The sequence below is a fragment of the Oncorhynchus gorbuscha genome, linkage group LG13 (assembly GCF_021184085.1).
Source record: "Oncorhynchus gorbuscha isolate QuinsamMale2020 ecotype Even-year linkage group LG13, OgorEven_v1.0, whole genome shotgun sequence".
In the NCBI taxonomy this organism is placed as follows: domain Eukaryota; kingdom Metazoa; phylum Chordata; class Actinopteri; order Salmoniformes; family Salmonidae; genus Oncorhynchus; species Oncorhynchus gorbuscha.
In genome coordinates this window covers 24,960,108-24,983,487 of record NC_060185.1, presented here as the reverse complement: position 1 = coordinate 24,983,487, position 23,380 = coordinate 24,960,108, and the positions used below count along the sequence as shown (strand labels likewise).

At 45.6% G+C, this 23,380-nt stretch overlaps 1 protein-coding gene across 4 annotated transcripts in view; it reads left to right on the top strand.

The window, feature by feature from the left end:
- Nucleotides 1-23,380, top strand: part of LOC123992611 (glycerophosphodiester phosphodiesterase domain-containing protein 5-like) — a 77,429-nt gene that overhangs the window by 49,809 nt on the left and 4,240 nt on the right. For all 4 annotated transcript variants that reach the window (XR_006831283.1, XR_006831282.1, XM_046293889.1 and 1 more), the window contains exons 8-14: nt 9,372-9,517; nt 13,141-13,223; nt 14,698-14,848; nt 16,358-16,579; nt 19,164-19,321; nt 19,494-19,641; nt 22,443-22,525. Coding sequence is in view for 2 of the 4 variants with exons in the window: in XM_046293889.1 (XP_046149845.1) it covers nt 9,372-9,517; nt 13,141-13,223; nt 14,698-14,848; nt 16,358-16,579; nt 19,164-19,321; nt 19,494-19,641; nt 22,443-22,525 (991 nt within the window). In the remaining 2 variants the exon portion in view is untranslated. The remainder of the gene's footprint in view (nt 1-9,371; nt 9,518-13,140; nt 13,224-14,697; nt 14,849-16,357; nt 16,580-19,163; nt 19,322-19,493; nt 19,642-22,442; nt 22,526-23,380) is intronic.

The window sequence follows — 23,380 nt, the reverse complement described above, 5'->3', positions numbered from 1 at the left end:
TGGTGCTTAAAGATAGTGAGGGAGCTAAGTGTTTCCAGTTTCAGAGATTTTTGTAGTTCGTTCCAGTCACTGGCAGCAGAGAACTGGAAGGAGAGGTGGCCAAAGAAAGAATTGGTTTTGGGGGTGACTAGAGCGAGATACTTGCTGGAGCGTGTGCTACAGGTAGGAGATGCTATGGTGACCAGCGAGCTGAGATAAGGGGGGACTTTACCTATCAGGTATATAGCCTTGTTATTTTATTGTTGCTAGTTTATATTTTCATTTTGTTTATTTAGTAAATATTTTTCTTCAATGCATTGTTGGTTAATTAAGAGCTTGTAAGTAAGCATTTCACCATAAGGTCCACTACACCTGTTGTATTCGGCTCATGACAAATACAATTATGACATGGAGCCAGTGGGTTTGGCGACGAGTATGAAGCGAGGGCCAGCCAACGAGGGCGTACAGGTCGCAATGGTGGGTAGTATATGGGGCTTTGGTGACAAAACGGATTGCACTGTGATAGACTGCATCCAATTTGTTGAGTAGGGTATTGGAGGCTATTTTGTAAATGACATCGCCGAAGTCGAGGATTGGTAGGATGGTCAGTTTTACAAGGGTATGTTTGGCAGCATGAGTGAAGGATGCTTTGTTGCGAAATAGGAAGCCAATTCTAGATTTAACTTTGGATTGGAGATGTTTGATATGGGTCTGGAAGGAGAGTTTACAGTCTAACCAGACACCTAAGTATTTGTAGTTGTCCACGTATTCTAAGACAGAGCCATCCAGAGTAGTGATGTTGGACAGGCGGGCAGGTAGCGATCGGTTGAAGAGCATGCATTTAGTTTTACTTGTATTTAAGAGCAATTGGAGGCCACGGAAGGAGAGTTGTATGGCATTGAAGCTTGCCTGAAGGGTTGTTAACAGTGTCCAAAGAAGGGCCAGAAGTATACAGAATGATGTTGTCTGCATAGAGGTGGATCAGAGACTCACCAGCAGCAAGAGCGACCTCATTGATGTATACAGAGAAGAGTCGGTCCAAGAATTGAACCCTGTGGCACCCCCAGAGACTGCCAGAGATCCGGACAGCAGACCCTCCGATTTGATACACTGAACTCAGAGTAGTAGTTGGTGAACCAGGCAAGGCAATCATTTGAGAAACCAAGGCTGTCGAGTCTGCCGATGAGGATGTGGTGATTGACGGAGTCAAAAGCCTTGGCCAGATCAATGAATACGGCTGCACAGTAATGTTTCTTATCGATGGCGGTTAAGATATCGTTTAGGACCTTGAGCGTGGCTGAGGTGCACCCATGACCAGCTCTGAAACCAGATTGCATAGCAGAGAAGGTATGGTGAGATTCGAAATGGTCGGTAATCTGTTTGTTGACTTGGCTTTCGAAGACCTTAGAAAGGCATGGTAGTATAGATATAGGTCTGTAGCAGTTTGGGTCAAGAGTGTCCCCCCCTCTTTGAAGAGGGGGATGACCGCAGCTGCTTTCCAATCTTAATGTCGAGCCCTGCATGTTTTTTTTTTCAAAAGTATCATGGAACGTAGGCCTAATTGAACACCACACACTGGCTGCTACAGTCGGCTGAATGATAGAACAGCTATTTCCATGTAAATGGCAAGGGTCCTCAGATCCTCAAAATGTTATACAGCTGCACCATCGAGAGCATCCTGACTGGTTGCATCACCACCTGGTATGGTAACTGCTCGGCCTCAGACCGCAAGGTGCTACAGAGGGTAGTGCGTACAGCCCAGTACATCACTGGGGCCAAGCTTCCTGTTTTTTTTACGCAGCTGCTACCTGATGTTTATCATCTATGCATAGTCACTTTACCCCTACCTATCTTGACTAACCTGTACTAATTCAGTACCTGTACCCCTGTATATAGCATTATTTTATTGTTGCTAGTTTATATTTTAATTTAGTTTATTTATTAAATATTTTTTCTTAAATGCATTGTTGGTTAAGAGCTTGTAAGTAAGCATTTCACCATAAGGTCTACTACACCTGTTGTTTTCGGCTCATGACAAATACATTTTTATTTGAAATGTTATGGAATGCAATTTATTCATTGTTTTTGAATGAAGGCCACTCTGGTAGGCCTACATTACGATAAAATAGCCACAGTAGCCTACTTTGCCACAGTAGCCTACTTTGCCACAGTAGCCTACTTGGCCACTGTTAACTGTAACTTAGCTTCAGTGTTCAGTGTTTCACAACGTTCAAGTTTGCGCTCAGCGGACCTGAAATTTGCTCAGTGACAAAAATAATTAACACTCATAACTTGACCACAATATATTTAAACTAATTCACATTTGTCTGGGCTTGCTAGCAGTAGCAAGTACTAGTACTAGCCAGCCAGCAGCCCATTGCACCATGGGAAGTGAAATGCATTTTGGGAATCGTAGTATACTGTGTAAATTCTATTGTACTTCTATGGCGTGTAGACTTTTGTAATATAGAATCTTCAGAAATGATCTTTAAAGTGTTTTTTTTATGTCGTTTTGGAACTAAACTATTCATTTAATATATTATATTATTTTGCTGTTATGAATTTTAGGTCTAATGAATGTAATTTGACCCAGTATTATGGCCATAGATTATAAAATATATATTTTACCAGGTAAGTTGACTGAGAACACGTTCTAATTCACAGCAACGACCTGGGGAATAGTTACAGGGGAGGGGAGGGGGATGAATGAGCCAATTGTAAGTTGGGGGTGATTAGGTGACCAAATTCCCAAGGACAGCTGGAAATTTAGCCAGGACACTGGGGTTAACACCCCTACTCTTACGATAAGTGCCATGGGATCTTTAATGACCTCAGAGTCAGGACACCCGTTTAATGTCCCATCCGAAAGAGTGCACCCTACACAGGGCAGTGTCCCCAATCACTGCACTGGGGTATTGACATATTTTTTTTTAGACCAGAGGAAAGAGTGCCTCCTACTGGCCCTCCAACACCACTTCCAGCAGCATCTGGTCTCCCATCCAGGGACTGACCAGGACCAACCCTGCATAGCTTCAAAGCTGTCTGCTCTGGGTGTCCGATGTTGTTAGGCATCAGGAACATTTAAGTTATTCTTGTGTTATTTAATATGGTGTTTTATTTTAGCAAGAAATTGAATCTAGAATAGAAGATATTGTATTTGTTATATAATATATGCCATTTAGCAGACGCTTTTATCCAAAGCGACTTACAGTCATGTGTGCATACATTCTACGTATGGGTGGTCCCGGGGATCGAACCCACTACCCTGGCGTTACAAGCGCCATGCTCTACCAACTGAGCTACAGAAGTTCTACCAGTTATCAACATATTCAATGTTAAAAACAACAATATTCAATGTTAAAAATAAATAAAGCCCAGTGGTTATTCTGACTTTAGCTAATATGCATAATCATTTTTTTGTTGCCTTGGTATCATTTTGGTATTGAGTATTATGATACTAATAAACCTGGTTATCGTGACAACACTAGACCATGTTACTGACTCCCACCTCACTGATCAAAGCTCAGCTACTACTGTCAGACGACTTAACAGCCTCATAGAGCTGTGGGTGTTAAATGATTAACCCCATGTACACAATAGGGCAAGCCCCTGTCAGAGTGGCAGGGATACTAGGCATTCTTCCGGCCTCACGTGACACCACCAGTCCACAGGTCATTATTAGGCCCCTGAGGTCTGTTGACACGGCCAGTTAGACATCAAGTACTGGGGTATTTCTGCCTGCCTTTAAATCTGTCAGACTAGTACAAGGGAGGCAGAGTAGTGTTTGAGGTGCTTTGAGATCCCCTAGATTAAATACTGAATCTTCATTGCTGTTGTTCCTGGAGGCAAATAACTTTCATGAATATTCAGTTGTAGTTTATAGACACTCCATTTCCATTTTTTATACTTTGTATTTGGGTAGAACAGTGGATTTCTGTGAAAGGACAATGCCTCAGCAGTCTGTTTACTCTCAGTAACTCACATTATTGTGTGCTGTAATATCGCTACAATAAAAAAACTAATTTATTCATCCTTCATTTTTACAGGCTAATCTTATTGAAATACAGTATATGTCTAAGTGTAACAGTCATTAGCCTGTGGTCCCCTGTGGCTTACAGGGGTCAATGGTTACTGGATGTGAGGTTAGCTGTGTAGCTAGCTGGCGGACTTCTGTCTGAATGCCAGAGAGGTTCTGAGGGCAGAGGGTGAAGGCTTTCAGCTTTGTAACAAGAGTTCTTCTGACGCAGTCAATCTGGCCTAAGCACTGACCTTGAAATGAATCCGACCTGTGTGAGGGATGTACTCTAGCTACATTAATCATCACTTTCCTGCAGTACAGCACACAGAGATGGATAATGAGAAAGTGTGGCTAGAGGCCATATATACAGTACCAGTCAAAGTTTGCACACACCTACTTATTCAAGGGTTTTTCTTTATTTTTACTATTTTCTACATTGTAGAATAATAGTGAAGACTATGAAATAACACACATGGAATCATGTAGTAACCAAAAAAGTGTTAAACTCTACAGTTTTCAATCTCTTAATTCAAAGACTCAATCATGGACACTCTTACTGACAGTTGTGGCTGCTTTGCGTGATGTATTGTTGTCTCTGCCTTGTCTGTGCCCAATAATGTTTGTACCCTGTTTTGTGCTCCTACCATGTTGTTACTACCATGTTGTTACTGCCATGTTGTCATGTTGCTATCATGCTGTCATATGTTGCTGCCATGCTATGTTGTCTTAGGTCTTTCTTTATGTAGTGTTGTCTCTTGTCGTGATGTCATTTAAAAAAAAATCCCTGTCCCCACAGGAGGCCTTTTTGTTCTTAACTGACTTGCCTAGTTAAATAAATACATAAATAAATAAATACAAATATACACTGCTCAAAAGAAGAAAGGAACACTAAAATAACACATCCTAGATCTGAATGAATGAAATATTCTTAGTAAATACTTTTTTCTTTACATAGTTGAATGTGCTGACAACAGAATCACACAAAAATGATCAATGGAAATCACATTTATCAACCCATGGAGGTCTGGATTTGGAGTCACACTCAAAATTAAAGTGGAAAACCACACTACTGGCTGATCCAACTTTGATGTAATGTCCTTAAAACAAGTCAAAATGAGGCTCAGTAGTGTGTGTGGCCTCCACGTGCCTGTATGACCTCCCTACAACGCCTGGGCATGCTCCTGATGAGATGGCGGATGGTCTCCTGAGGGATCTCCTCCCAGACCTGGACTAAAGCATCCGCTAACTCCTGGACAGTCTGTGGTGCAACGTGGTGTTGGTGGATGGAGCGAGACATGATGTCCCAGATGTGCTCAATTGGATTCAGGTCTGGGGAACGGGCGGGCCAGTCCATAGCATCAATGCTTTCCTCTTGCAGGAACTGCTGACACACTCCAGCCACATGAGGTCTAGCATTGTCTTGCATCAGGAGGAACGCAGGGCCAACCACACCAGCATATGGTCTTACAAGGGGTCTGAGGATCTCATCTCGGTACCTAATGGCAGTCAGGCTACCTCTGGAGAGCAGATGGAGGGCTGTGCGGCCCCCCAAAGAAATGCCACCCCACACCATGACTGACCCACCGCCAAACCGGTCATGCTGGAGGATGTTGCAGGAAGCAGAACGTTCTCCACGGCGTCTCCATACTCTGTCACGTCTGTCACGTGCTCAGTGTGAACCTGCTTTCATCTGTGAAAAGCACAGGGCGGCAGTGGAGAATTTGCCAATCTTGGTGTTCTCTGGCAAATGCCAAACGTCCTGCACGGTGTTGGGCTGTAAGCACAACCCCCATCTGTGGACGTCAGGCCCTCATACCACCCTGATGGAGTCTGTTTCTGACCGTTTGAGCAGACGCATGCACATTTGTGGCCTGCTGGATGTAATTTTGCAGGGCTCTGGCAGTGCTCCTCCTTGCACAAAGGCGGAGGTAGCAGTCCTGCTGCTGGGTTGTTGCCCTCCTACGGCCTCCTCCATGTCTCCTGATGTACTGGCCTGTCTCCTGGTAGCGCCTCCATGCTCTGGACACTACGCTGACAGACACAGCAAACCTTCTTGCCACAGCTCGCATTGATGTGCCATCCTGGATGAGCTGCACTACCTGAGCCACTTGTGTGGGTTGTAGACTCCGTCTCATGCTACCACTAGAGTGAAAGCACCGCCAGCATTCAAAAGTGACCAAAACATCAGCCAGGAAGCATAGAAACTGAGAAGTGGTCTGGTCACCACCTGCAGAACCACTCCTTTATTGGGGGTGTCTTGCTAAATGCCTATAATATCAGTGTTGCTTCCTAAGTGGACAGTTTGATTTTACAGAAGTGTGATTGACTTTGAGTTACATTGTGTTGTTTAAGTGTTCCCTTTATTTTTTTGAGCAGTGTATTTTATATTCAAATGGCCACCCTCTGCATTGATGACAGATTTGCACACTCTTGGCATTCTCTCACCCAGCTTCATGTCTTAGTCACCTGGAATGCATTTCAATTGTAAAAAGTTAATTTGTTGAATTTCTTTCCTTCTCAATGTGTTTAAGCCAATCATTTGTGTTGTGACAAGGTAGGGTTGGTATACAGAAGATAGCCTTATTTGGTAAAATATCAATTCCATTACTTTAAGACATGAAGGTCAGTCAATTTGGAAAATGTCAAGAACTTTCAAAGTTTCTTCAAGTGCAGTCGCAGAAACCATCAAGCGCTATGATGAAACTGGCTCTCATGAGGACTGCCATAGGAAAGGAAGACCCAGAGTTACCTCTGCTGCAGAGGATGAGTTCATTAGAATTAACAGCCTCAGCAATTGCAGCCCAAATAAATGCTTCACATGGTTCAAGTAACAGACACATCTCAGCATCAACTGTTCAGAGGAGACTGCGTGAATCAGGCCTTCATGGTCGAATTACTGCAAAGAAACTTACTAAAAGACACCAATAATGGGCTAAGAAACACGAGCAATGGACAATAGACCGGTGGAAATCTGTCAACTTTTGGTTCCATCCTCCGTGTCTGTGAGACGTAGAGTAGGTGAACGGATCTCCGCATGTGTGGTTCCCACCGTGAAGCATAGAGGAGGTGTGGGGGTGCTTTGCTGGTGACACTGTCAGGGATTTATTTAGAATTCAAGGTACACTTAACCAGTATGGCAACCACAGCATTTTGCAGTGATACGCTATCATATCTGATTTGCACTTAGTGGGAATATAATTTGTTTTTCAACAGGACAATGACCCAACACGCCTCCAGGCTGTGTAAGGGCTATTTGACCAAGAAGGATAGTGATTGAGTGCTGCGTCAGATGACCTGGCCTCCACGCTCACCTGACCTCAACCCAATTGAGATGGTTTGGGATGAGTTGGACCGCAGAGTGAAGGAAAAGCAGCCAACAAGTGCTCAGCATATGTGGGAACTCCTTCAAGAGCATTTCAGGTGAAGCTGGTTGAGAGAATGCCAATAGTGTTCAAAGCTGTCATCAAGGTGGTGGCTGCTTTGAATAATCTCAATTATTAAATATGTTGATTTGGTTGATCAATTTTGGTTACTACATGACTCCATGTGTAATTTTACACTTTTGATGTCTTCACTGTTATTCTAAACTCAGCAAAAAAAGAAACGTCCCTTTTCAGGACGCTGTCTTTCAAAGATAATTCAGAACTTCACAGATCTTCTTTTTACAGGGTTTAAACACTGTTTCCCATGCTTGTTCAATGAACCATAAACAATTAATGAACCTGCACCTGTGGAACGGTCGTTAAGACCCTAACAGCTTACAGAGTGTAGGCAGTTAAGGTCACAGTTATGAAAACTAAAGAGGCCTTTCTGAAAAACACTTAAAGATAGATGCCCAGGGTCCCTGATCATTTTTTGAACGTGCCTTAGGCATGATGCAAGGTGGCATGAGGACTGCAGATGTGGCCAGGGCAATAAATTGCAATGTCCGTACTGTGAGACGCCTAAGACAGCACTACAGGGAGACAGCTGATCATCCTCACAGTGGCAGACCACGTGTACAACACCTGCACAGGATCAGTACATCCGAACATCACACCTGCGGGACAGACACAGGATGGCAACAACTCCCTGAGTTATACCAGGAAAGCACAATTCCTACATCAGTGCTCAGACTGTCTGCAATAAGCTGAGAGAGGCTGGACTGAGGGCTTGTAAGCCTGTTGTAAGGCAGGACATGACCGGCAACAATGTCGCCTATGGGCACAAACCGCTTTCGCTGGACCAGACAGGACTGGCAAAAAGTGCTCTTCACTGACGAGTCGTGGTTTTGTCTCACCAGGGGTGATGATCGGATTCACGTTTATCATCGAAGGAATGAGCGTTACAACAAGGCCTGTACTCTGGAGCGGGATCGATTTGGAGGTGGAGGGTCCGTCATGGTCTGGGGTGGTGTGTCACAGCATCATCGGACTGTGCTTGTCATTGCAGGCATTCTCAACGCTGTGTGTTACAGGGAAGACATCCTCCTCCCTCATGTGGTACCCTTCCTGCAGGCTCAACCTGACATGACCCTCCAGCATGACAATATCATCAGCCATACTGCTTGTTCTGTATGTGATTTCCTGCAAGACAGGACTGTCAGTATTCTGTTATGGCCAGCGAAGAGCCCGGATCTCAATCCCATTGAGTACGTCTGGGACCTGTTGGGCTAGGGCCGTTCCCCCTAGAAATGTCCAGGAACGTGTAGGTTCCTTGGTGGAAGAGTGGTGTAACATCTCACAGCAAGAACTGGCAAATCTGGTGCAGTCCATGAGGAGGAGATGCACTGCAGTACTTAATGCAGCTGGTGGCCAAACAAGATACTGACTGACTTTTGATTTTGACCACCCCTTTGTTCAGGGACACATTATTCCATTTCTGCTAGGAACTTGTTCGGTTTGTCTCAGTTGTTGAATCTTGTTATTTTCATAAAAATATTTACACGAAGTTTGCTGAAAATAAATGCAGTTGCCAGTGAGGATGATTTTTTTTTTGCTGTTTTTACAATGTAGAAAATAGTAAAGATAAATAAAAACCTTTGAATGAGTAGGTGTGTCCAAACTTTTGACTGGTACTGTATCTCAACCCAAAATGGCCACGTAAAATGTATGAATGGCCTTCTTGCACATAAAGAAGCTATATTCAGGTGTGCTATTTATTTATGTCCTTGACCATCTCCATACAATAGACAACCGTGACGAGCAAAAAAAGTATTCCATGACATTGAGCCTTTCGGCCAAAGCTATTCTATATACTTGGGTATTCTATTCTTTCTAAGTTTTATTCGTCACCCTCCCCATGGTTTCTATTCATTCTACATCTGTTGCGTTCTACCCCCTCCCCAGTGTTTCTATTAATTCTATATCTATGTTGTGTTCTACCCCCTCCCCAGTGTTTCAGGTGGTGGTTCTCCTGCTCTACCTAAGTGTTCTACTGGGCCTCTACATGGCCCCCCTTTCCATCACCTCCCCCTGCATCATGGAACACGCCAACCTCACACCACGCCCTGACGTCATTGGCCACCAGGGTGCACCCATGGTGAGTCAGCTGAACCAGCTGCCCAATCCGAGGGCATGTAATGTGAGGCACCTCATACGTTTTGCTTCTAGATTATACAATAATAGACCCACAGAGATGTAACCTTCATGGAGGGCACAAGAGAAATCATGCTGGCCAACAGTATTTCCACCCACTCATTTCCTTCAAACTATCTAGGGCTATTCTAGTGTATTAATGACCCTCTGGACCTGAGCTGAAAATAGCCCAGGAATAGATGGCCAACATACTTCTGGGCTTTCTGTAAACACTATCTGGAAGATATAGGCTACTGTATGTGCGAGCACTTAACCTATCAGCTCAACTTATAGAATAAATATTTCATATGATTCCATGTCTAGCATTTCTTCACTTGTTTTCTTAATTCATATCATGTTATACTGCATTTCTCTCCAGGCAGATAGAGATATACAGTGCATTCGGGAATGCATCAGACCACTTCCCTTTTTCCACATTTCATTACGTTACAGCCTTATTCTAAAATGGATAAAAAAATAAATGTTTCCTCATCAATCTACACAAAACACCCCATAATGACAAAGTGAAGACAGGTTTTTAGACATTTTTGCAAATGTAGTAAAAATACAAAACAAACACCTTATTTACATAAGTAGTCAGACCCTTGGCTATGAGACTTGAAATTGTGCTCCGGTGCATCCTGTTTCCATTGATCATCCTTGATGTTTCTACAACTTGATTGGAGTCCACCTGTGGTAAATTCAATTGATTGGACATGATTTGGAAAGGCACACACCTGTCTATATTTGGGCCCACAGTTGACAGTGCATGTCAGAGCAAACACCAAGCCATGAGATCGAAGGAATTGTCCGTAGCGCTCTGAGACAGGATTGTGTCAAGGCACAGATCTAAAAGGGTACCAAAAAACATCTGCATCATTGAAGGTCCCCAAGAACACAGTGGCCTCCATTATTCTGAAATGGAAGAAGTTTAGAACCACCAAGACTCTTCCTAGAACTGGCCGCCCAGCCAAACTAAGCAATCAGGGGTGAAGGGCCTTTTTCAGGGAGATGACCAAGAAACTGATGGTCACTCTGACAGAGCTCTAGAGTTATTTTGTGGAGATGGTTGTCCTTTTGGAAAGATCTCCCATCTCTGCAGCACTCCGCCAATCAGGCCTTTATGTAGAGTGACCAGACGGAAGCCACTCCTCAGTAAAGGCACAAGCCAGCCCACTTGGATTTTGCCAAAAGTCACCTAAAGGACTCTCAGACCATGAGAAACAAGATTATCTGATGAAACCAAGATTAAACTATTTGGCCTGAATGCCAAGCGTCACGTCTGGAAGAAACCTGGCACCATCCCTACGGTGGTGGCAGCATCATGCTATGGGACTGGGAGACTAGTCCGGATTGAGGGAAAGATGAACGGAGCAAAGTACAGAGATCCTTGATGAAACCTGCTCCAGAGTGCTCAGGACCTCAGACTGGGGTGACGGTTCACCTTCCAATAGGACAATGGCCCTAAGCACACAGCCAAGACAACACAGGAGTGGCTTCCATACAAGTCTCTGAATGCCCTTGAGTGGCCCAGTCAGAGGTCGGACTTGAACCCAATCAAACATGTCTGAAGAGACCTGAACATACCTGTGCAGCGACGCTCCCCATCCAACTTGACAGAGCTTGAGAGGATCTGCAGAGAAGAATGGGAGAAATTTCCCAAATTCAGGTGTGCCAAGCTTGTAGCGTCATACCTAAGAAGACTCGAGGCTGTAATTGCTGCCAAAGGTGCTTAAACAAAGTACTGAGTAAATGGTCTGAATATTTATATAAATGTGATATTTCTGGGTTTTTGTTGTTACAAATTTCTAAACAGTTTTCTTTTGTGTGTGTGTTTGTGTGTGTGTGTGTGTGTGTGTGTGTGTGTGTGTGGAGTAGTAGATTGAGGAAAACAAAACATAATCCATTTTAGAATATGGCTGTAACGTAACAAATTTCTTCCCAAATGCACCGTATGCGAATAAACAGTGCTAGTATGAGCCCACGCCTGCTTTGACTTGATATGTTTGCCTTATCAGCCAGACACTGTATGATTAGATATAATTCCCTGTTGCCAAAGCCTCAACTCATAATGCAGTGTTTCCCAAACTTTGTTTTTTGCCCACGACCCCATGTTGATAGAAACATAATGTGAGACCCCCACCATGTAAAAAAAAGTTTATTTTTGGTGTTTTTGAGAGTCAGTAGAAAGGCCTCCTTCCCTCAGCCAGGGCAGTGAAAAATGGGTCGTGGATGGGTATTTCAGCATGACAATGACCCAAAACACATGGCCAAGGCAACAAAGGAGTGGCTCAAGAAGAAGCACATTAAGGTCCTGGTGTGGCATAGAAAATCTGTGGAGGGAGCTGTTGGTTCGAGTTGCCAAACGTCAGCCTCAAAAGCTTAATGACTTGGAGAAGATCTGCGAAGATGAGTGGGACAAAATCCCTCCTGAGATGTGTGCAAACCTGGTGGCCAACTATAAGAAACGTCTGACCTCTGTGATTGCCAACAAGGGTTTTGTCACCAAGTACTAAGTCATGTTTTGTAGAGGGGTCAAATACTTATTTTGCTCATTAAAATGCAAATCAATTTATAACATTTTTGACATGTGTTTTTCTGGATTTTTTTTGTTATTCTGTCTCTCACTGTTCAAATAAACCTACCATTAAAAGTAGACTGATAATTTCTTTGTCAGTGGACAAACGTACAAAATCAGCAGGGGATCAAATACTTTTTTCCCTCACTGTAGTAGAGGGTAACTGTACGTACCTACCTGTTCCTGAGAGTCATGTCTTTCAGTGATGGGTTCATAATATTTGGAGCTTAAACCATTCAAAAGATAGAGCCACATTTTGTAGGAGGTGAACAGAAACCGCTCTGTTTATTACAACCTCATCTAGCAGCTACCGGAGGTTACTGATGTAACCCCGGGTTTGATGAACCAAGCGCAGATTTTCTCTCGCCACCCCATTTTCAAATCAGGCGAACCTTAGTTTGGAAAACCCTGTCCTAACGTCTCGCATACACAAAAACATGACCCATCCATCCAGCGAGCTGCAGACAGATGTTCCCCAGCCATGTTGCAGTAGTTGATCACCCCAGAAGTTAAATGCTGTGGAGGAATTAAGTCTTAAAAACCTGAACTCCCCAAGGACACGCCACATGACCTACTCTGTTTCCCAGCAGCATTTTACATTGCTCTTCCCAGGTGACCAGTCCCCTCGCAGTATTAGACAGTTTGACCGACAGTATCACTGACCATTATTAGTTTGACCAATGTGGCCTAGTGTCTTGTATTGCACCAGTCAGTATGTGTTCAATAGTCTGTTTATCAATAATAATTATGAGCGCATAACTCATTACTTTTAACTGGAATACATTCTCCATTTCCTCACGCCCATTTTAAAGGGAAATTGAAAAAAATCATCACCTCAGCAACATGTGGGAAAATGGCCTGTTTCAAAGGAGTGTTAAACTTCTGAAACCTATATGAACCTGTGAACTCTAGTTGCAGTAAGGTATATGAAATGTCTCTGACCTCCGTGAAACATCAATATACGTTAGTGTGCTGACGGTGTGCTGATGTTCCTCTCTGTCTGTCTGTAGCTGGCTCCAGAGAACACCATCCTGTCCTTCCAGAGGGCTCTGCAGCTGAACGTCAGAGGGCTGGAGGCTGACGTGGCCATCAGGTACACACACACACACACACGCACACGCACACACACACCGAAAGACTCACAGTGCAGCCAAACTAGATCAATGGGGAGCTGCAGGGAGAGACGGTGAGAAGTCAAGTCTGTTGTAAGCTAGTTGATTGAGGAGTACAGCCAAGTACCGGTCAGCCAGTGTCATAATGCTGGTCTGGGCTTCCTGTCTAGGATTCAGCTGCTTATTAACATTCAGTGAGCAGCATCTGTTTTAGTAACAGTGGCAGCATCGGTTTTAGTAACAGTAGCAGCATCCGTTTTAGTAACAGTGGCAGCATCCGTTTTTAGTAACAGTGGCAGCATCCGTTTTTAGTAACAGTGGCAGCATCCGGTTTTAGTAACAGTGGCAGCATCGGTTTTAGTAACAGTGGCAGCATCCGTTTTTAGTAACAGTGGCAGCATCCGTTTTTAGTAACAGTGGCAGCATCCGTTTTAGTAACAGTGGCAGCATCGGTTTTAGTAACAGTGGCAGCATCGGTTTTAGTAACAGTGGCAGCATCGGTTTTAGTAACAGTGGCAGCAGTTTTAACGGTGGCAGTTTTAGTGGTGGCGGCCGTTTTTAGTATGAGCGGCGGCAGTTTTAACGGTGGCAGTTTTAGTGGTGGCGGCCGTTTTTAGTAGGAGCGGCGGAAGTTTTTGCAGCGGCGGCGGTGGCCGTTTTTAGTCGGAGGGGCGGCGGCCACGTGTGTTTCTGTCTATTTGCCTTTGTCAGTGAAAGCTCATTTAGCTTGTGTATACATTCCTCCACTCCCTAACTCAGATGACTGGGAGGTGGAGACGTGCGTGCTGATGACAGTTAGGCTGGGCTCTGGACTGCATTGAGCTCATGCTGGAGCTGACTAATGAAACCTGAACAGGGCCAAGCTCTATACATCCTCCTGACCAGAGTGTGTGTGTACACAGACACACACCCAAAGGGACATGGGTCATTCAGGCACTAATTGAACGTTTCAGTCACGCTTTATGGTCACTGAAAACGATAATGAATAATAGACACAGGCTAAATTATGTTTTTAGTCCGATTTAGTTGCTTGCTTGGGATGTAATCTTACGAAAACGTTGTGATTCTAGTTGTGAATTTGACTAACAATTTCAAGTGTAAGTAATGTGTTTTTTGTTTTCCATGTCTTACAACCTGAGGTTAACTGAAAAGGTGGGGAAATTATTTGGCATTCAAAGTGAAGGTGAAGCGAGCAACATGAAAGTAGCTTTCATGTAATGTGAGTTTTGCCTCAAACAGCTCTAGTCTTTTCCCTTCATGATTTGAAGATTTTTGGCGCTTCCCTAGAGAGCTTTCAGTATTTCTATTGTAGGAACTTCCACTTAGAATCACAAAATATCAGTGGATATAAACTTCTGAGAAATAAGATGATCATATGATGTTGAACAACACTGTACGGCACTGAATATACTTTTGTATTGGTAGACCTGACTGTTTAAATCTTTCCTGTCCTAGCCTTGACGGGGTGCCGTTTCTGATGCGAGACCGCACCTTGAGGAGGACTACAGACGTCGAGAAGGTGTTTCCTGCCAGACAGCTGGACGATGCCTCCTCTTTTAACTGGACAGACTTACACAGCCTCAATGCCGGCCAGTGGTTCCTCAAGGTACCACAATGTTACTCACACTCCCGCTAAGGAGGAATTGTACTGTCACACCTCCGCCAGGTAGGAATGCTTCATTCACACCCCGCTAGGTAGGAAAGCTACATTCACACCCCCGCTCGGGAGGAATGGTACAGTCTGTCACACCCTCGCTCGGGAGGAATGGTACAGTCTGTCACACCCCCGCTCGGGAGGAATGGTACCGTCTGTCGCACCCCCGCTCGGGAGGAATGGTACCGTCTGTCACACCCCCGCTCGGGAGGAATGGTACCGTCTGTCACACCCCCGCTCGGGAGGAATGGTACCGTCTGTCACACCCCCGCTCGGGAGGAATGGTACCGTCTGTCACACCCCCGCTCGGGAGGACTGGTATACTGTTATGCCATCCTTTTCTCTCTGAAGGCTTCTAACCAAATGTAAGCTTGCAGGACCTCACACCACCCTTTCTTTCACTTCTTTTACTAGGGCTATATTTCTCCTCAATGCTTTGGGTCCATTTCATTGCCACTCGGCTGATAGGAAATCTCATTAATGAAGTGAAGAATTTGCCTATATTTATCAATCAAACCCTGATCTCATCATAAAGTGATGTATTATTACGATTGCCATGTAAACCTAGAAATACACTGTCACACCCATGCTATGTAGGAATGGTACTGTCACACCCATGCTATGTAGGAATGGTACTGTCACACCCCCTCTATGGAGGAATGGTACTGTCACACCCCCTCTATGGAGGAATGGTACTGTCACACCCCCTCTATGGAGGAATGGTACTGTCACACCCCCGCTAGGGAGGAATGTCACTGTCTCACACCCCCGCTAGGGAGGAATGTCACTGTCTCACACCCCCGCTAGAGAGGAATGGTACTGTCACACCCCCGCTAGGGAGGAATGGTACTGTCACACCCCCGCTAGGGGGGAATGGTACTGTCACACCCCCGCTAGAGGGGAATGGTACTGTCTGTCACACCCCCAGCTAGGGAGGAATGGTGTTGTCACACCCCCGCTAGAGGGGAATGGTACTGTCGGTCACACCCCCGCTAGGGGCAAATGGTACTGTCGGTCACACCCCCGCTTGGGGCAAATGGTACTGTCTGTCACACCCCCGCTAGGGAGGAATGGTACTGTCTGTCACATCCCAGCTACAGAGGACTGGTGTACTGTTATGTCATCTTTCTCTCTCTGAAGGTTTCTAACCAAATGTAAGCATGCATGAAATGTTTCTTTGTAGGACCTCGCACAGCCCTTTCTTTCACAACGGCTATATTTCTCCTCAATGCTTTGGGTCCATTTCATTGCCACTCGGCTGATTAGGGAATCTCATTAATGAAGTGGAGAAATTGCCAATATTTATCAATCAAGATTTCTTCCCTGGATTGTGTTAAAATAAAATTGACCCAAACCCTGATCTCATCATAAAGTGATGTATTATTACGATTGCCATGTAAACCTAGAAATACACTAAATTGATTAGCTTGAGTGTGAGTACCAGTGTGTGTTGTCCTCTAGGAAGACCCATTCTGGACGGTCCAGTCCATGGCTCAGAGGGAGGTGATGCTGGTGGGGAACCAGAGTGTGTGTAGTCTGGAGCAGCTGCTGAGGCTTGCCACCCTCCATAACCACACAGTGGTGATTGACCTGCGCCGACCCCCGCACGGACACCCCTGCTACCACAGCTGGATAAACGATACCCTGGGGGTCATACTCCTGTCTGGGATTCCACAGCACCTGGTGAGACCGGCATCACACATTGTGTGATTGGGGGGGGTTGTAGTAGTGTACACGACTGAGATAGTGGTCCTTTGGTAGAGCAATGGCTTTTGTAATGCCAGGGTAGTGGGTTTGATTTGCGGGACCACCCATGCTTGAAAAGGATTCACACATGATTGTAAGTCGCTTTGAATAAAAGTGTCAGCTAAATGGCTATTATTATTATTATTATTCGATAGTGGACAGAACCTTGTTCGGGCTCGGCCCCCGGTCCCCTATGGAAATCAAGAGGAGGAAAACGCAACTCATAGTAGAGAGATGGAACTGTCAGCTTGAGGCTTGACCTGAAGATTGCCTGTGACATCAATCAATGTCACAATCATTACTCTGTCATCTCTGATGTCCCTAATTACACATCTACATCCATGTCCCATAACTAATCTGAGCTCTGTCTGTCTTTATCTGCGTCGGCCTGGCCGGTCTTTCTTTCTCTCCTTCTCTCTTCTGGCCCGGCCGGTCTTTCTTTCTCTCCTCTCTCTTCTCTTTCCTCTCTCTCCTCTCTCTTTCCTCTCTTTCTCTCTTTCCTCTCTTTTTCTCTCTCTCTTTCCTCTCTCTTTCCTCTCTCTTTCCTCTCTCTCTCTCTCTCCTCTCTCTCCTCTCTCTCTCCTCTCTCTCCTCTCTCTCTTTCCTCTCTCTCCTCTCTTTCTTTCTTTCCTTTCTTTCTTTCCTCTCTTTCTTTCTTCTCTCTCCTCTCTCTCCTCTTTCTTCTCTCTTTCTCCCCTCTTTCCTTCTCTCTTTCTTCGCTCTCTCTTCTCTCTTTCTTCGCTCTCTCCTCGCTCTTTCTTCGCTCTCTCCTCGCTCTTTCTTCGCTCTCTCTCTCTTTCTTTCTTCTTTCTCTCTCCTCGCTTTCTTTCTTCTCTCTCCTCTCTTTCTTCGCTTCTCTCCTCTTTCTTTCTTCGCTCTCTCTCTCGCTCTTTCTTTCTCTCCTCTCCTCTTTCTCTCCTCTCTCTTTCTTTCTTCGCTCTCTCTTTCTTTCTTCTCTCTCCTCGCTTTCTTTCTTCGCTCTCTCTTCTCGCTCTTTCTTTCTTTCTTCTCTCTCGCTCTTTCTTTCTTCTCTCTCCTCGCTCTTTCTTTCTTCTCTCTCCTCGCTCTTTCTTTCTTCGCTCTCTCCTCGCTCTTTCTTTCTTTCTCTCTCCTCGCTCTTTCTTCTTTCTTTCGCTTTCTCCTCGCTCTTTCTTCTCTTTTCTTTTCTTTCTCTCTCTTTCTCGCTCTTTCTTTCTTCGCTCTCTCCTCGCTCTTTCTTTCTTCGCTCTTTCTCCTCTCTCTTTCTTTCTTCGCTCTCTCCTCTCTTTCTTTCTTCGCTCTCTTTCTTCGCTCTCTCCTCTCTTTCTTCGCTCTCTCCTCTCTTTCTTCGCTCTCTTTCTTCGCTCTCTCCTCTCTTTCTTCGCTCTCTCCTCTCTTTCTTCGCTCCTCTCTCTTTCTTCGCTCTCTCCTTTCTTTCTTCGCTCTCTCCTCGCTCTTTCTTTCTTCGCTCTCTCCTCGCTCTTTCTTTCTTCGCTCTCTCCTCGCTCTTTCTTCGCTCTCTCCTCGCTCTTTCTTCGCTCTCTCTTTCTTTCTTCGCTCTCTCCTCGCTCTTTCTTCGCTCTCTCCTCGCTCTCTTCGCTCTCTCTTTCTTTCTTCGCTCTCTCCTCGCTCTTTCTTTTCTTCGCTCTTTCTTCGCTCTCTCCTCGCTCTTTCTTCGCTCTCTCCTCGCTCTTTCTTTCTTTCGCTCTCCTCCTCTTCTTTCTTTCTTCGCTCTCTCTTCGCTCTTTCTTTCTTTCTTCGCTCTCTCCTCGCTCTTTCTTTCTTCGCTCTCTCCTCGCTCTTTCTTTCTTCGCTCTCTCCTCGCTCTTTCTTTCTTCGCTCTCTCCTCGCTCTTTCTTTCTTCGCTCTCTCCTCGCTCTTTCTTTCTTCGCTCTCTCCTCGCTCTTTTCTTTCTTCGCTCTCTCCTCGCTCTTTCTTTCTTCGCTCTCTCCTCGCTCTTTCTTTCTTCGCTCTCTCCTCGCTCTTTCTTTCTTCGCTCTCTCCTCGCTCTTTCTTTCTTCGCTCTCTCCTCGCTCTCTTCTTTTCTTTCTTTTCTCTCCTCGCTCTCTTCTTTCCTTTCTTTTCTCTCCTCGCTCTCTTCTTTCTCTGTTTCGCTCTCACTCTCTCGCTCTCTTTCTCGCTCTTTCTCTCTCGATCTCTCTCTCTCTTTCTCGCTCTCTCTTTCTTCTTTCCTTTCTTTTCTTTCCTCTTTCTCTCCTTTCTACTCTACTTTCTTCTCTCTTTTTCTTCTCCTTCTCTTTCTTCTCTTTCTTCTTGTCTTCTCTTTCTCTCACGCTCTTTCTCTTTCTCTCGAGCTCTGTCGCTCTCTCTGTTTCGCTCTTTCACTCTCTCGCTCTTTCTCTCTCGCTCTTTCTCTCTCGATCTCTCTTTCTCTCGCTCGCCCTCTCTCTCTCTTTCTCTTCTCTCTCTCTCTCTCGCTCTCGTGCTCTCTCGCTTTCTCTTTCTCTTTTTGTCACGCTCTCTCTGTCATGCTCTCACTCGCTCTGTGTGTGTCTCTGTCTGTATGTGTGTGTGTTGGCAGGTGATGTGGACCCCAGACTTGGACAGGGAGCAGGTAAGACAGGTGGCTCCAGGGCTGCAGCAGACGTCAGTAGAGAAGCTGCCTCCTCAGGTCCTTCACCAGCAGGGAATCAGCAGACTACTGTTACGTTACAGCCAGGCCAGCCCAGATGACATCCGGTGGGTTAACACACACACACACACACACACACACACACACACACACACACACACACACACACACACACACACACACACACACACACACACACACACACAACACACACACACACGCACTGTGTGTGCTTCTTCTGTATATGTGTGTATGAATGTGTCTGTCTGCATCCCCCAGAGAGTTCTCCAGGAGCAATGTGAGTGTGACTCTGTACACGGTCAACGAGCCCTGGCTGTTCTCTGTACTCTGGTGCAGCGGGGTCTCCTCTGTCTCCTCTGAAGCCCCCAACATCCTCAGAAAGGTGCCTTACCCCATCTGGCTCATGGTAAGTCCCTCACAGCACCCTCTAGCACCCCCACCTTTACTCCTACACCATTACTCCTACAGCACACACACACCATTACCCCCACATCATTACTCCTACAGCACCCCCACACCAGTACTTCTACAGCACCCACATTGCCCCAGGCCCTCTTGGCACTCCTCTCTGGGTTAGCAGATTGACTCCCAGCAGGGAACACTGTGTGGTGAAGACTACAGAATAGAGCCCGTCCATGGAGTTAAGGAAAGCACTGTATATTTTACCCACCCTGTCTCTCTCTGTCTGTTAGCTCGTCAATATGGCCACTACCTACACCCACCCTGTCTGTTAGCTAGTCAATATGGCCACTACCTACACTCACCCTGTCTGTTAGCTACACCCACCCTGTCAATCGTCAATATGGCCACTACCTACACCCACCCTGTCTGTTAGCTAGTCAATATGGCCACTACCTACACTCACCCTGTCTGTTAGCTAGTCAATATGGCCACTACCTACACCAACCCTGTCTGTTTGCTAGTCAATATGGCCACTACCTACACCCACCCTCTCTGTTAGCTAGTCAATATGGCCACTACCTACACCCACCCTGTGTCTCTGTCTGTTAGCTAGTCTATATGGCCACTACCTACACCCACCCTGTCTGTTAGCTAGTCTATATAATAATAATAATACACCCATATGCCATTTACCCACCCTGACGCTAGTTTATACCCAAAGCGACTTAGTCATGCTGTCAATATGGCATACACCCACATTCTATGGCCACTACCTACACCCACCCTGTCTGGGTGGTCCTGTCTGGGATTGAACCCACCCTTCTGTTAGCCAATATGGCCGTTACACCCACCCTGCGCCATGCTCTACCAACTGAGCTACAGGACCCTATATGGCCACTACCTACACCCACCCTGTCTGTTAGCTAGTCAATATGGCCACTCCACTACCTACACCCACCCTGCCTGTTAGCTAGTCAATATGGCCACTACCTACACCCACCCTGTCTGTTAGCTAGTCAATATGGCCACTACCTACACCCACCCTGTGTCTCTCTGTCTGTTAGCTAGTCAATATGGCCACTACCTACACCCACCCTGTCTGTTAGCTAGTCCTACCTGTCTGTTAGCTAGTCAATATGGCCACTACCTACACCCACCCTGTCTGTTAGCTACCAATATGGCCACCCTACCCTGTCTGTTAGCTAGTCAATATGGCCACTACCTACACCCACACCCATGGCCACCCTACACCCACCCTGTCTGTTAGCTAGTCAATATGGCCACTCCACTACCTACACCCACCCTGCCTGTTAGCTAGTCAATATGGCCACTACCTACACCCACCCTGTCTGTTAGCTCGTCAATATGGCCACTACCTACACCCACCCTGTCTGTTAGCTAGTCAATATGGCCACTACCTACACCCACCCTCCACTACCTACTACCCACTCTGTCAATATGGCCACTACCTACACCCACCCTGTCTGTTAGCGTCAATATGGCCACTACCTACACCCACCCTGTCTGTTAGCTCGTCAATATGGCCACTACCTACACCCACCCTGTCTGTTAGCTAGTCAATATGGCCACTCCACTACCTACACCCACCCTGCCTGTTAGCTAGTCAATATGGCCACTACCTACACCCACCCTGTCTGTTAGCTAGTCAATATGGCCACTACCTACACCCACCCTGTCTGTTAGCTAGTCAATATGGCCACTCCACTACCTACACCCACTCTGTCTGTTAGCTAGTCAATATGGCCACTACCTACACCCACCCTGTCTGTTAGCTCGTCAATATGGCCACTACCTACACCCACCCTGTCTGTTAGCTCGTCAATATGGCCACTACCTACACCCACCCTGTCTGTTAGCTCGTCAATATGGCCACTACCTACACCCACCCTGTCTCTCTCTGTCTGTTAGCTAGTCAATATGGCCACTACCTACACCCACCCTGTCTGCCACTACCTACACCCACCCTGTCTGTTAGCTAGTCAATATGGCCACTACCTACACCCACCCTGTCTGTTAGCTAGTCAATATGGCCACTACCTATACCCACCCCCTGTCTCTCTCTGTCTGTTAGCTAGTCAATATGGCCACTACCTACACCCACCCTGTCTGTTAGCTAGTCAATATGGCCACTCCACTACCTACACCCACCCTGCCTGTTAGCTAGTCAATATGGCCACTACCTACACCCACCCTGTCTGTTAGCTCGTCAATATGGTCAATACCTACACCCACCCTACCTAGCTAGTCACCCACCCACCCCTGTCTGTTAGCTAGTCAATATGGCCACTACCTACACCCACCCTGTCTGTTAGCTAGTCAATATGGCCACTACCTACACCCACCCTGTCTCTCTCTGTCTGTTAGCTAGTCAATATGGCCACTACCTACACCCACCCTGTCTGTTAGCTAGTCAATATGGCCACTACCTACACCCACCCTGTCTCTCTCTGTCTGTTTATGCTATACCTTCCACCTTGTGGATTTACCTTTTTGTCTTGGAGGATTACCTTTGTTCTTGTGGAATTCCTTTTGAGGTTGTGGAGTTACATGTTTTCCTGAACTTCACTTTTTAATTCATTAAATACACCGTCTCAAGTACTGCTGTGTCTGCCTCATCTTCTGGGTTCTGACTATTCGTGGCTCAGTTGGTTAAGTGACTGTTTCTCACTCCGGAGACCCGGGTTCGTAACTGGGTCCTGACAAGTATGCTTTGTTCTAAGTTTGTTGAGTTGTTTTAGGAGACGCTGCCACCAGGTGGTCTAATGCTACCATGTTGTGTTTCAGAGTCCGGATGAATACTGTCTGATCTGGGTCGCTGCTGATCTCATCTCCTTCACTGTAGTTATAGGAATGTTTGTATTCCAAAAGTAAGTCCTCTTCTGCTCATTTGTATGATTATTTTCTCAGGATGTCATTTTTAAATGTAGTAATTAACCTCAGTGTTTTTACTGGAGATTTATTAGTCAACTGATTTAAAGGAGGAAGAAAGCAGATGAAAGCATTTTTTTTTACTGTGCCTACATAGCACTGGGCATGGGAATATTGTCAACACTCACTCACACACAGAAAATGACCTGTTATTACTGCTGTGGTGCCTCTGGCAGCCTTTACACCATTAACACATCTCTTCCTCCCTCTGCGTCTGCTTCACACCCTCTCCTTCCACCTAGTGGTGTGTGTTCTACCTCTCAGGGGCTTAATGTTCAATAATATAATGATATCTGCCATTTAGCAGACGCTTTTATCCAAAGTGACTTAGTCATGCATGCAACCATTTATTATGTATGGAGTGGTCCTGGGATTCCAACCCACTATCCTGGCATTGCAAGAGCCATAAACTACCAATGGAGCTACAGAGGACCAGCAGGCTCCTGTATATTGTACAAGCACACATTAACAGAACTCTGCATACACAGATTACTGTTTATATTACATTAGGGTTTCCTCAAGGGAAGATTAACCATGATTCTTTTTAAGGTCATTGTTGTCTCTTCCACAGTGAATCTACTACAGTGTTTTCTACACCCTCCTCTCCCAAATAACTTCAGTGAAAGGCAAGAGTCCTTTAGCAGAGGAATACAATTGTGTAGTGGGTATTCACAGGCCATTTTCCAGCAAGTGTGTTAAAACACAGGGATGGATGAAAGTGTAATTATTTGATAAAGCCCATTTACAATGTCAACACGGTGGCTTGGAGGATCAGCTGGAGAAATATCTCTCGT